The sequence below is a fragment of the Mytilus californianus genome, unplaced genomic scaffold, assembly GCF_021869535.1.
Source record: "Mytilus californianus isolate M0D057914Y unplaced genomic scaffold, xbMytCali1.0.p SCAF_3, whole genome shotgun sequence".
Classification (NCBI taxonomy): domain Eukaryota; kingdom Metazoa; phylum Mollusca; class Bivalvia; order Mytilida; family Mytilidae; genus Mytilus; species Mytilus californianus.
In genome coordinates, this window is record NW_026262679.1 from 98,803,153 (window position 1) to 98,818,703 (window position 15,551).

Here is a 15,551-nt window from a genome sequence, read left to right on the forward strand (position 1 = left end):
TATTTCATATTATATATTTTTTTTCATTTTCTGTCAAAGTCTCAATCTACTGTGAATTCTACTCAGTTTACTATTGTTTAAAGCAATTCATTATCTGGTCAGATACGATGTGGCTTGCATTTTTATGTTACAGTTCAATATTTATTTTTACCGTAACACCTGCCCATCTATGAAAATTAATTAGAACATATGTCCATTAACAAAATTTAGGTGTAAAAAGGTGAGTAAACTAGATCTATAAGGTCAAAAAAATTAATAGAACGACAACATTGAAATGGAGACTTGCCTTTTGACTATCTCTATATTATAAAGTTTTGATTTGTTGTCGATTGATTGTTTACCCCACATCTCCTTTTAAACGAAACTTATTAAAATATATATCTCTGATTTCGTTATACTCATAAGATACGAGCATGCGAGTAAATATAGATATAAGGTGCTGCTGGAATGTTGCTACATAGAAAAGAAAAGTTCACAATTGGAGGCTGAAATCATCTCCTTTGTCGTAAAGTTTTGTTCTCAACCGACCAAGTATGTTGCTATTGATGAGTTTTTAATGAGATATTGGTATCTCTTTCTCAATAACGTGTGAACATCCGGGGGTTTCGCCCCCAACTAGGAGGTCCACTGTTCTGGACCTCAAACCCCTCGATGAGGTTCGGGCGTACACTTAAAAATGGCCTAGCTACGCCACTGACGTCACATGATTAAAACTTGGTGTCCACGTGATCGAATTTTTCATCCTGCGTACCTCCATTGCCAACAGTGAGATGATATTTCTGACTTTTGCTTGGTTCAGATGCTTCAGTTTCTTTTGAACAGCATGAACAGTTTAATTCTTTGTCAAATGTAGGGGATAACGGGAAATATGAACAACAATTTATTTTCTGAATGTATTTTGTAACATAAGGATACTCGTACATGACGGGTTTCATGGTTCCACCTGATTTAGTGTATAAACTCTCTCGCCATTTAAGAATTCCTCGCTCTTCTAATGTGCCTAAAAGAAAAGAAGTTACCAATTTCGCAATATATGAAATGTATAGATATATGCTGATTACTATAGACATAACTGAAAATATAAAATTCATATTCAAGTTAACGTCTTGAAACAAAAGGATTGAGCAGTAGCTGTCAATATGTTATTATTTAATTTTTCCCAAAAAGTGTTGTTTCATGGATTATTTGGGATTCACATTCTGTTAAAAAAAATCTAAGTTCCTATATGTAGTTTCTAATTTCAGTTTTTTAATCTATCTTTTCTTAGTGTTCTTCCAATGAAGAGATACTAATGAAAGGCTATGGTGCTAACAAACGGAAGGTTAATCCGGGTATATGTGTTTAAGAGTGTTCCACCCCAAGTAAGAACATCTCCAGAGGTTAATATGGCTCTTCATATGTGTGCCTATTGTATTTATTTTATTTATATGTTGTTGTCTCTATTCATTTCATTCAGAACTTGACAACACTCATCCTCTGAGCGCCATGTCAGTCGTTCAAAGACCGTCTGTCGTGATATCATTTCGGGGTAACATGTGTCTTTGTGCTGCTGTCTCATTTATGCCACGTTTTTCATATTATTCACGTCATGTAATGATTTAAAAGGCCGACTGCTTTGGATCTAAAGTTAAGGACACAAAAATAATCTAAGCTGTTCGACATTATAATCGCATTGTTCTCTTAACTTGGATGATTACTAAAAGATGCTATAATCACCCTTGCAAACCGATACCAGTATAAAGCCAAGTACTCCACCAACAACCATGGCTGTACCCAATAGTACTTTTAAAACTTGATCTAAATCCTCAGATCCTGTAAAAGAAGTTTGAAATAATCAGTTTTTAAAATAATATATTAAAAGATTAATTTTTGACTGCTAAAGAGGAAGAAAATACCCATAAATATGTAAATGTATAGAGTAGTCCGTTTTTGATAATATTATGAGTAGAGATACACACACAGTTAGTAAACATTCACAGTTATCAGTAATAATTTCCACAGAGATATCCACTAAATATTCAGACAATCTCTGATGTATATCTACAAAGATATCCACGAAATCTGTAGACGAATAATCACTCTTTGGTAAGATATTTGCAGCGATATCAACAAAATAGGTAGACGCATAGAGTGATCATTTTTTGATAATTTATTAACAGAGATACCAACAAAATGTAAAAACGTATAAAGGTCTTTGATAATATAGTTACAGAGATATCCACGAAAATCTGTAGACGTATAGAGTGTTCACTCTTTGATAATAGTATGAACATAGATATGTCCACAAAATCAGTTTACTAATAGAGTAATCAGTGTTTGATAATATTTACAGAGATATCCACGAAATATGTATACGTAAAGATTTATCAGTCTTTGATAATAATATAAAAAAAAGATAACAACACAATGTGTATACTCATAGGGGATTCAATCTTTGATAATTTTTTATTTCAAAGATATCCATAAAATCTGTAGATCTATAGAGTGATCACTCTGATACTAATATTTAAACAGAAATAAACAAAATCTTTATAGAGTAATCAGTCTTTGATAATAATATTTTAACAGAGATATCTATAGACTATGGAAAGCGGAAACCACATTAATAGATAATTACAGTTTATCGGGGATAATGAAAGGTTATCGGTCGATCATTATAGATAATCGGCGTAAAGTATACTTTACAGTCGACCATCATAGATGATCTAATTAATGCGACTCGCGCGCAGATAATGATAGTTATTTTTTTGACATTAACGGTTGATCAAGTGGATTAAAACACGAGTCGTCAATTCGATAACTTGAATTAAAACCGGAAATACTTGCCGATGGTAAATCGATTTTGATTGGCGCTCAACTTTCTTTTACTTTCGCTTTTCATGGATACATCAATCTTTATGTTTTGGGAGGTGAGTGACAGCTGTAAATAATAATCTTATGTTATTTGGGACATAGTTACTGTTATTTGTAATACTTATTCTCATTACTCTTAAATATATAGACCTGAATCAAGCGATATTCCTAAATTCCTTGACAGGTCAATGTCAAAAGACCAAGGAGCCTGTTGTCACCTGGCATTCAGCTTTTGACCTTATAGCTATGTGCCTACAAATTATGTTTGTGATATGGGGAAGGGGGATTTTGAAATTATTGATTCAGTGCTGGCAATTACCGAAAATAAGGATCCGAGTACAGTAACAAGCCCCTGTGACAGGATGAAACAGTTTAAATAGAAATAATCTACAGGACAACAAAGGTAGTCTGACTAGACCCAGCCCCTACTAACGGCAGTGGATAGTAGGGGCTGGGTTTAGACAAGCAATGTGGTTTCAATTTTTAGTTCAAGCGCTTTAATCTTGCTTGTCCAAACAATTATGACATCTTGTGAATCTAGTTGTATGCTCCAATAGAAGGGGTATTATATTTTTTGGCAAATGTATCTGTCCGTCTTCCTGTCTGTTTTTCAATCCATTCCTAATAAGGCTATAGTATTTAAAGTATTTTAGGGTGAAGTTGTAGTCACTTTAACTTGAAAGTAAATAATAAATGTTCCTTATGGTGTATTCTTTCTAATTTTCAATTCAAATTAGGGCTTTGACTCCTTTTTCATGCTTCTGGTATGCGGTTAACGATTGAGAAATAAGGAACAAGAAGTCACACCGGGACCTAAAAATCACAAAACAGCCCAAGGCCACCAAAGGGCCTTCTACACAACCAGAAATCCAGCAGCCAGAGGCTGGCTTGAGCAGGCCCCGAAACACTAATATATACTAGTTCAGGGAAATGGACGCCACTCTACACTCCGAAACATAGATTCCTGACTTAGAACTGGTGCAATAATGCTGCCGGCTTAAACGTGTTTACTTTTGTAAGATCTCAACCTTCCCCTTATAAGTACATTTTAATAAACTTTTTAAAATAATAAACCTTTAGATATCACTTATGAATTATAAAAAAACCTAAACTTATAAAAAAGTTAATGTTTCAAAACATGAAATTTATCAAGAGTAGACCGAACGGAAAACTATATTTTTTAAAAGGAGACGGAATTGTTAGACCACTTGCGACCTGGGAGTAGATCAAATGGGAGTAGACCAACTGGGATGTTACCATTTTCAGTACCTACTGATAACCAAAGTTATCTAATCAACACAAATATAAGTTTATGGTACATGTACTGTATTGTACTGTAAATTAAATTTTCTAAAGCCGTGGGCTCTGAAGTAATGAAAATGTTCAGAAATACAAGTAGGAGGTAAACAAGTAAATTGAATGCTTTTATTAACATAAAATCTTCAAAACTTTCTGAACCAAGTATAAAGAAAAGTTCTTATAGTATATGCAATATCACTGTTCCAAAGTTCATCACAGCTTGATTTTTGACCGTATACTTCTGAGCTATCCTAAAATATAAACAACTGATCTGAAGAAAAATCAAACTATGTATAAACATCACTTATATTACAGATATGTGCCCATTAAATCATTTACATTTTTATATTTAAATATGCTATATTGTTACTTTTTCAGATATGCATTAAAAATCTACCATCTAAAAATTGTGACCTTTTTTCTGTGCATTCAAACACTTATTTGATTAATACATTTCATACATGTATGTTATGACTTTTTCTGCTCCATTTAGAAAACTTTACTCTGTCATATATTGCTACTTTTATCTTGTGATTTTCCCCCTGTGACATTGTCCAGTGACTTTTTCCCTATCATATTTGTGACTTTCTTGCTCGTGACATATCGTTTTAACAAAATTAGAAATCATATCAAAATAGCCTTTTCTTTTAGTTTAATTCAACTGAAGAATTATATTTTATGCACAAATTGAAATGTCATTTTAAGCTCATCTGACCCAAAGGGTCAAGTGACACTATATTGAGGAATTAAAGTCAATTTTTAACAATTTTTGGTAAATTTTTGTAATCTTTTACAAAAATCTTCTCCACTTAATCTACTCGGCCAAATAGAATTAAATATAGCCACAATTTTCAATAGGGTATCTTGACTGAAAAATATATCCGATGACCATGCTCTCCAACCAACATGGCCGCCATGACAAGAAATAGAATATAGGGGTTTACTATAGAAGTCTATGGGAAAATTGTAAAAAAAAACAATTTCAAATAGTCACAACTTGAAAACTAGCTTAAATAATGATAAGGGGTCATCGGTAACTTTTGTAAGACTACAATGGGATGATTTGATTTTTTTCCAGGGGGGTGGGGTGCAATTTCTTTTTCAGGGGTAAGGGTGCTTATTATTTCTGCTTGATATTTTCCATTTTCAGAATTATTCAGTGTTACTTTTCTATAAACCATTATGTCGTCTCTTTCATCATACTTATATTTGGTGAATACCCCCCAGAGCTGGCAGGGAACCCCTGTCCAAATTTTTTTGAAGGTGTTTCAAAAAACATTTAAAGGCATTTCCATCATTATACAGGGCCTGGGTGAAATAAATTTTGGAGAGGAGGGATATTCAATTGGTGTTCGTTTGGGAGACTTTCATGACAGCATTCTTTTGCAATGATATCTCGTTTGAAGGAAATTTTGCTGTTTTTGTTAATTATCCCCGATTAACTGTGATTATCTTATCTATATGGTTCCCGCATGTCATAGGTATTGCATCAATGCAAGGTGACTCATGAATGTCCCTTCTATTTAACCTTATTATTTTACGTTCAAAAAGTGTGAACACATACGTCTACTGTCTAATAAACGAATTCTAATAATGACATGAGCAAGTGCGTATTCTGGTGGGTGCAAGAAGGCGCATTTGCAACTTTAAAATCTTAAATTATGTTGTGTTGTCTAGTGGGTGAATATGAACACTGTTTTATATTGAAAAATGATACAGATTGTGCCAAAAGTACCAACATTCTAACAAAGAAGATAGAGTGACTCTCAATTTCCATGTCTGATGTAATTCTGCAAATATGTTGAATATTTGATAATGTCATGTCTAAGCTAAACATGTAAGGGATTTCAATTTCACAAAAATGTTCGAATCTTATGAATTTAATGCAAGATACAATCAGTACTTTTGAAATCATTGAAACATTTTGATGATACAGAAATGCAATCAATGGATTTAACTTTTGTTTGGATATGCCAGTTTCGTCCCATTTACAATGTTTACGATGTCATCATTTGCAATGAAATAGATTAGAAGGCTTTGTATTTGATTTGGAAGGCCAAACTGAAATTTACAGGATTTAAGTAAAAGTAAAAGTTGATTGAATATTTTAAAATTTGAAATGAGTGCAAAATATGAATAACAGTGCCATGATACTTCAGGATATCAGATGAAATTAAAATAATGATACCAAGAGTACAATGAATACATATAATTGCGTCTGTTTGGGGTTATGAGTTTCGTCCCGTTTACACTTGTTGAAATGTGATCGTTTGTAATGGGCATTATCAGTAGGCTTTGCATATGAGGAGGTGACATACCGAAACACTATTCGAATAGAAAAGAGCAAACATCAATGTTTCATATAATTAGGTGTAAAGGTATATATGTTTAAACGAAGGACATACAATTGAATGAAAGCTGTTAGAATTAAAGAAATCAAATTGTAAAGATATATTAATATAACATACACTTTTATTTCAAATATTTTGTACTTTCAATTTTGATGATTACTACTCTGAAATCATAAATGTTGCATACATACTACATAGTGAAATCACCAACATAACAATAATATAAATGGAATTTAACCGAAAAATATGCAAAAGCATGAATAAAGTAGATTTAAAAATGTAGTATATCTTTGTACAAATATTGTATGATACATAGTGTTCATGAAAAGGTAACTTCACTTAAACTGATTTGCTGAAAATTTTAAGCCAATGAGCTCCCTTTAGAGAGAGCTCCATGATGTTGACATGGACGGCATCAGCTTCTGTTGATCAGTACCAGTAAAGACTTAAAATTTTAGTTCTTTTTCAAAATCTAGACCAAAGGCAGAATCATAATGAATAAACTAAAATACAAATTAAACCGTTTACAAATACCCACATACCAGATCTATGAGGATACTCCTTTTTTTACTTAAGCTGAATCTCTCCCTTTTGGACCGGTCACCTGCGATTGAAATCAAAATCTCCTCTTTTGGACAACTATGACCCTATCGTTACTCCCTATCACCATTAGAGTTGTTTTTATAGTATTTATTGCGGAAACATGTTTTTCCATGGAATTCTAAGTTCATATAGTTTTATAAACTAATAACTTTCGAGTTCTGAACATTCGGTTTGCCAATGAGTTTAAGAAATGATCATATACCGTAATTGTAAGGGACACCTGTTTATTCTTGAAAATGAACCAATGTCCTGTAGATTAATATAGATTATTTTTATCGTTAAATTGCTGTCTAATTGACGTGATTCAATAATTAAATATATGACGTGTTTATGTAATGTGTGGTACTTTTGTCTACTTTTGATTTTAATTTAACATTTACGTATCGGATGTTTATCTTTTAGTCTACTAATATTATGTTATGGGGTATGTAAAATTGGCTTTTCACTCTATGTTCTTCTACCATTCCAATAATAGTTTTTTTTTACAGATGAGTGTCAGGGGTAACCACTGCAATATGTCACTATTATCATAAGCAACATAACATATGCTAAGATTGAGAAATTAAGATTAAATATATGCTGATATCATAGGTTATATACTATCTGAAATGCTTAATATTCTTAATTATGCAATCTTTTCTTATTCTCCATGAAAAAGTGTAATGAGGCTATAATAGTAATTTTTTTTCAAACAATATATGACAGGGTATGACACCTCAGCTGCTCACCCCTACCACAAAAAAATTTAGGTGTCAACACCCAATGAGTATTTAATATTTGATGATAGGGAATAACGATAGGGTGCTATTTGTCAAAAAAAAATTTGAATTCTATGGCAGGTGACCGGCCCAAAAGGGAGAGAGTCAGTTTAAGTAAAAAAATGAATTTCCTTGTAGAGCTGGTATATTGGCATGTGTAAACGGTTAAATTTGTCTTTTAGTTTATCATGATATTGTTTTTGGTATATACTTTTAAAATTAATTACAATTTTAAGTCTTTACTGGTGCTGATCAACAGTATTTGATGCCGTGTATGTCAACATCCTGGATCTCACTCTAAAGGGGGCTCATTGGCTTATTATCTTCTGCAAACATGTCTAAGTGGTTACCCTTTTATGAACATTATGTATCATACAACATTTGTACAAATAATACTACTTTTTTACATCTAGTTTTATTCATTCATGCTTTTGCATTTTGTAGGTGAAATCGCAATTACATTATTTATGTTGGTGATTTTACTATGCAGTATATATGCAACATTTATGATTTCAGAGTAGTAATCATCAAAATTGAAAGTACAAAATGTTAAAACCAAAAGTTTATGTTATATTAATATATTACATTAAATTACTTAAACCTAAATGTAACATTTTTAAATGCTGGTTCCTCAAAAGCTATCTTTACAATTTGATATCAACTTTTTTCTCACTTATATTTCCTTAGTTTAAACATGTATGCCTATGCACCTAACTATATTAAACAGTGCTATTAGCTCTTTTCTTTTCGAATAGTGTATCGGTACGTCACCTCCTCACATGCGAAGCCTACTGATAATACCCATTGCAAATGATCACATTTTAACCAGTGTAAACGGGACGAAACTCATAACCCCAATCAGACGCAATTTTGTGTATTCATTGCATTCTTGGTATCATTACTCTTTTTTCATCTGATATACTGAAGTACTAAAGCACTTCTGTTTATGTTTTGCATTCAATTCAGATTTCTGCACCCAACTGTAGTTTGATTTTTCTTCAGATCAGATGTTTATATTTAAGGATAGCTCAGAAGTTTACGGTCAAAAATCAAGCTGTGATGAACTTTGGAACAGTGATATTGCTTATACTACAAGAACTGTTCATTATACTTGGTTCAGACAGTTTTGAAAATTTTATGTTAATAAAAGCATTCAATTTACTTGTTTACCTCCTACTTCTACTTCTGAACATTTAAACTACATCAGAGCCCACGGCTTTAAAAAAAAATAATTTACAGTACAATACAGTACATGTACCATAAAATCATATTTATGTTGATTAGATAACTTTAGGTATTAGCAGGTACTGAAAATGGTAACATCCCAGTTGGTCTACTCCCATTTGATCTAATCCCAGGTCGCAAGTGGTATAACAATTTCGTCTTCTTTAGAAAATTATAGTTTTCCGTTCGGTCTACTCTTGTGATGAATTTTATATGTTTTAAACATTAACTTTTTTTATAAGTAAAGTTTTTTTTAATTAAAAAGGGATATTTAAAGGTTTTTTTTAAAGTTTATTAAAATGTAATGGTCTCTTGTGAAGAGTTGCCTCATTGGCAATCATACCACATCTTCTTTTTTATATTATAGGGGTAAGGTTGACATCTCACAAAAGTAAACATGTTTAAGGCGGCAGCATTTTTTGCGCCAGTCATAAGTCAGGAACATCTGATTTTGTTAGTCTTGTATGTTTTTTTTCATTTTGGTTCATATCTTTTTTTCGGAGTGTAGAGTGGCGCCATTTTCCTGAACTAGTATACATTTGTGTTTCGGGGCCTGCTCAAGCCAGCCTCTGGCTGCTGGATTTCTGGCTGTGTAGAAGGCCCATTGGTGGCCTTGGGCTGTTTTGTGCTTTTTGGTCTTGGTGTGACTTCTTGTTCCTTATTTTTCAATCGTTTACCGCATACCAGAAGCATGAAAAAGGAGTCAATGCCCTAATTTGAATTGCAAATAAGGAAAAACACATCATAAGGAACATTTATTAATCATTTTCAAGTTGAAGTGAATACAACTTTACCCTAAACTACTTTAAAAACTATAAACTTATTGGGAATGGATTGAAAAACAGATAAGAAGACGGACAGATACATTTACCACAAAATATAATACTCCTTCAATTGGAGCATACAACTAGCCTCATAAGTTGTCATAATTATTTGGACAAGCAAGTTTAATGCACTGGGACTAAAAATTGAAAACCACATTGCGTGACTAGACCCAGCCCCTACTATTCACTGCCGTTAGTATGGGGCTGGGTCTAGTCAGACTGCCTTTGTTGTCCTGTAGATATTTTTTTTAACTGTTTCATCCTGTCACAGGGGTTTGTAACTGTACTCGGATACTTATTTACCATCGGCTACCAGCGATAATTCTATTTAAAAAAAATCCTTCCCCATAACACAAACGCAATTTATAGACACATGGGGTCAAAAGCTAAATGCCAGGTGACAACAGGCTACCTTGGTCTTTTGACGTTGACCTGTCAAGGAATTTGAGGAATTAATATCGCTTGATTCAAGTCTATATATTTAGGAGTAATGAGAATTAGTATTACAAATAACAGTAACTATGTCCTTAAATAACATAAGATTGTTATTTACAGCTGTCAGTCACCTCCAAAAACATATAGATTGTTGTATTCATGCTGCTTACATCTATTCGCAAAAGCGAAAGTAGAAAAAAGTTGACCGCCAATCAAATTCGATTTAACAATCGGCAAGCAATTCTGGTTTTAATTCAAGTTTTCGAGTTTACGACCGTTAATGCATTATCAAAAAAATAACTATCATTACCTGCGCGCGAGTCACCTTCATTACATCATCTATGATGGTCGACCGTAAATTATACTTTACGCCGACTATCTATAATGATCGACCGATAAACTATCATTATCCCCGATAAACTGTGATTATCTATAAATGTGGTTCCCGCGTTCCATAATAGACGTACTATAGGTTGCAAATCTGTAAATATAGACAATGCAATTTCCAATAGGAACTCCCTTTAGGGCATATAAATGTTGAAATATACCGCACAGCCCTATATTTTGACCTTTGAATAAAATAGTAGTGCATATCAACTTTCCGTTCTGGGATATAATTTTTCACGAAACTTCACAGTAAAAGTGGCACAGTTTTATACTTTGGACAAGTCTTGGATATTTTATCCAACTTATTTCAGACAAAACTTAGATCCAATACCTATTTCTACAGAAAAAACTGACAAAATTTTCCATAATTCGGATCAGCTTTTACAAAAGGCTATGAGAATTCAAATTTGTATATACGTTTCTACCTTATGCTCCAATCATATGCACCAAACATAGCAACAGTTTATTATATATACCACTATGAAATATTGTTTGGATATGTTCAGTAAAATGCTGTGCAAACGTTTGACCAGCAATTGCATGCTGATGCACAATAAGAAATATGGTCTATGACAGGCGTTTTATAGTCCCACATTATAAGAATATGAGAATGTCATGGGCTTTCATCTTTCTTTTATACATGTTATAGCAACAGTTAGTAAGTTATTAACTTCAGCTGGGCTAGATGACATATGTGTCGACTCTGGAGTTTATGCTCGAAATACAGTAAGCATATTCTTATTTGCGAACAGTTTAATCGTAGTGCCCCAGAATTAATACTGCCCTATGATGCTCTCATGGCTCCTTTATTTAAAGCATTTTTAATTGATAGAGAAACATAAACTTTATAAAAAGCATTGCACCAAAAGTATGGACGGCGTTCTTTGACTGTCGAAGTTCATGTTTTGTCTTATCCAAAAGCACTAAAGGCATTGACGATTTCTTTACTGTTTATAAAGATCACACATTTGCTTGAAGAATTGAGAACCCATACTGGTTTTCCTCGAGAGACCTATGTCCTCATAGTTCCTTGTTTTTACATGCAAGGATAAAGAGCTTGAAATAAAAGTTGTGTATGCAACACACAGAGTTCGGCTTGTCCAAGTATTTGATTGTGTGGACGGTCTGATTGATGTAGGAATCATCTTACTCACGAAGCAATTTCCGAAGAAGACGACGATGAAAACGATGTCTGAACAAATTAAATAAAGTCAGAAATATTGGAAAAATATTTCGTCTACATATATTACAGTAGAACTCAGGGATGGTGGTTACATCTTTGACTATGTTTAATGTTTAAACTCAGGGAAGAACAATGAGAAGTCTGGTTTTCTGAAAATGTTGTGCACTTTGCATTTAAAGGACCCTTGCAGCAACTCTTTCTGAGGGGTTCATAGTAGGCTGCTTATGTCAACATTCCTGCCCATACAATCTCAATGTTTACAATAGAAAAATATATGTTTACCTATCAGTACTTCATTTAAACCATTGTATTCAGTTACTTAGTGAAATATTTGCCGCGTGCAAGCGGAATATAATTAAACAAAAACAAAATAAACTTTGATTCTTTCTTAAGAAACCGCGTAAAAACCAGAAATATATCTTTAAATATACATGTAATGTACAAAATATCAATTGAAAGCCATGATCTGTTTTGTCTTCGCCTTTTCTTGTTGCCCACCTGAATTTCCCTAAAAATGGGCATTTGGTGATTACAATTTTTTCAAATTGACTCGAAAGTGAACTGCTATTGTTTATTCTTTCGTTAAAGGAGTAATATCTTGCCTTTTTCACAATTCAGATATTATTTCCTGACTTTTTATTTCCCCTTGTGAATTTTTTTTTATACTAATGAAAAACTCAACATCCGAACTTTGACCTCAAATTTTACAAATTTGCACCGTTTTTCGATTCTACGACCAGGCAAAATTTAAAGTTTAAACATTTCTCTAAATGAAAATTCATAATTTGGCCTGCAGTTAGGGTGGTCCATTAAAGTTGAAAATTTGTTGGCTTGGTCACTCCACTAAGGACAATACAACACTCAAGTTTTGTCATATTTATTGGACAAGACAAGACAAGACATGACAATACTTTATTTGAGTCTCACCTCTTATAAAACATTTACATAATATTACAACTTCACATATAAAACAAGAGCCACTCTAAAAAGAGTTATGAGAGACTATAAAAATGGTATATACATATATATATATATATATATATATATATATACACATAAAATATAAAACATAAAACATGATAAAAATATACATTTTAAGAATATAATAAGCATTTTCTTTTCAGTAAAATATCATAGCAGATTTTGGCAGTACAAAAGTAAACATGTTCATCACTAAATAAAAATACAAATTTATCGTCATCTGACATACTATTGAAATCATGACAGAAGGAATTAGCATGACTAAACAAAACTGCACGATAATCTGCATATAGTGGACATTTCAAAATTACATGTTTCTCATCTTCAATGGTATTGTCATTACAATTAAAACATATTCTTTCATTAATAGGTAAGTTCTGATACCGGTCCGTTTCAATTTTTTTTTTTGGAATCTAAGGCTTAATCATGCTAGGCAAAAATAGTCAGTTCCAGGTGTTTGTGCATTAAAAGACGATTGTTAAATTGCCAAATTGTTACTCAGAACAGTGGAATCCGGACTCATCTATTACAGAAAAAGTAATGTGTATTTATAACTTCGTTGGTATTACGTTGTATTACGTTGAATTTGTTTTTAATTTTTGAACATAAGCCATAATAAGCTGTTATAGTCTTGTTGATTTGATCTTCATTTCTTCGTGAGATAAATAAGTCGTATGTTTTATTATAATACAGACCAAATCCACAGCCTTTAGTAGATGTTAGTGATCATTTCACTCGTACGTTCATCCAGTTTTTAAAAGTCCTCCTTCTAAAACAGTTATTGAAAATCGGATTTCAAAATGGCACTATTTACATCTATTTTTTTTTATCTACATGGCATGTGGTGTTTCCCATAGCAAAACATAGTGCATACGTAATTGCATGTACGTAAATGGGAATGGCATATTGTATCTGCGATTCGTCCTAAATTTTAAGATGAATTTCGATGAAATCACAGAATCGTCAAACATACTCATAGTCTCGATCTCAATAATCCGAAATTAGTTCTAAACTAGTCATGCCTTCCTTACCCAATGTATGGATTTCATTGAAACTTTTAACATGTATATTTGTTCTCTTTTTCTATTTTTGTCAGAATGACTTTTACGGTTCCCTATTGCATAACATGTAACTTGCGATATCTATATGAATGGAAGTATACGTTTTGTATCTAAATTTCCTTTTAAACCATTGATTGGATGTCCATACAACTACTATGATAACGTTTTTGAAGTAGGGTAACTATGCTCTACTCAGTTTGTCTAGTTTACTTATTGCACTAATATACTAGTAGTAATTAATAAGTAAATAGAAATAGTAAAATAGACAATGATGAAAAGATATCGACAGAACATGAATGAAAATAGCCTATTATTAAATATGACAATACCTGTAAGGCAAACACTACACTCATGAAACTTTAGGCTAAAATTTAAACTGCGGCCTTTTTTTAAATGTCGTTGATGCCAAAACATATATGTTAATGTTCAAAATTGAATATACAGATGAACTTTCGTGGGTCTTTCCTTTCCCTCAGTGACTAGCATTTTCTAAAAATCACTCAGCCAGTTCTTTTGAAAACGTACGTCGATGCTGGATTGAAATAAATTGCCAAATTAAGACACAAAGAAGATGGTCTCTTAACAGTCCAACAGCAATGCACAAACTTTAGGAAAACTCATTTATTTCATCTTGACATCTTTCTACAAAGCTCAGTTGCTCAGTTTCTTTATCAATAGAAATTTAAAACATAAGCATTCAGAATTTACATGTAAACAAACCACAAACAAAATATTGAAAGACGTGGTTTTACTGACAATGGAGCGACAATATTGATTAAAGAAATCTTCAAGATTTACAAAACATTACCGACAAAAGCCTTCAGTTGGGCAATCTTACTGTAATCTAATTATCTCTACTGATAAATAATGCAACACTAATGACACATTTATGTTTTGGAATGATTTTATTCACAAAGACTGTTTCTCATTGATGTATATTTCTTTGCTCTTGTCTTTTCGGAGTTTAAATTGGGAATTACAAATTGCTGCATGAAAGAGACTAGCTCCACATTTCTATGCATATGATCGTCATACCGGTATGTACTTGAGAATCATTCCATAAAACATCCGTTTGATATACTTTCAATGCCAGAAACTGTCTATTACCCAGCTGAGAGCTAGTGGTTTTTCTGCCATAATTACAAGGAAAAACTGGCTACAACTTGCACTGGATCAGGTAATTGAATCTTACATCGATCTTGATGTTAAGCAGTTAGTTTAAAGGCCCCTCCGGAACTGTTGGATTATATGACAGTCTTCCTTCCATACAGAACATCGCTGCAAAATAATTTGAACATTCAATTAGGTGATAATAATATTATTTGGCAATCCAAAGAGAACTTGAAAATATTAGACCAATGTTTAAACAGAGAAATGCCCCAAAAAACAGCCATTTTGCTAGACAATGAAATTGAAAAACTAGTTAGTTGCATGTCCCTTTATCTTTTGTTTCAGTTAAAAGTAAATGTAGATCAGATCTTTGGTTCAAACCAAAATTTTAAACCGGTATTTGGAATTCCAGTATTGTGATTGCCAAATTTAGCTGCCCCTGTAAATCAAATGGTTGTTACCACAGATAAAAATTATCTAAA

The 15,551-nt window shown here is 32.6% G+C and overlaps 1 protein-coding gene across 1 annotated transcript in view; it reads right to left on the reverse strand.

Moving 5' to 3' along the window:
* Positions 1-701: 701 nt before the first annotated feature.
* The window catches only part of LOC127735514 (solute carrier family 23 member 2-like), a 40,970-nt gene continuing 26,120 nt past the window's right edge, over positions 702-15,551 (reverse strand). Inside the window, exon 11 of the mRNA XM_052245696.1 lies at positions 702-1,000. Coding sequence (XP_052101656.1) covers positions 708-1,000 — 293 coding nt within the window. The 3' untranslated portion in view covers positions 702-707. The remainder of the gene's footprint in view (positions 1,001-15,551) is intronic.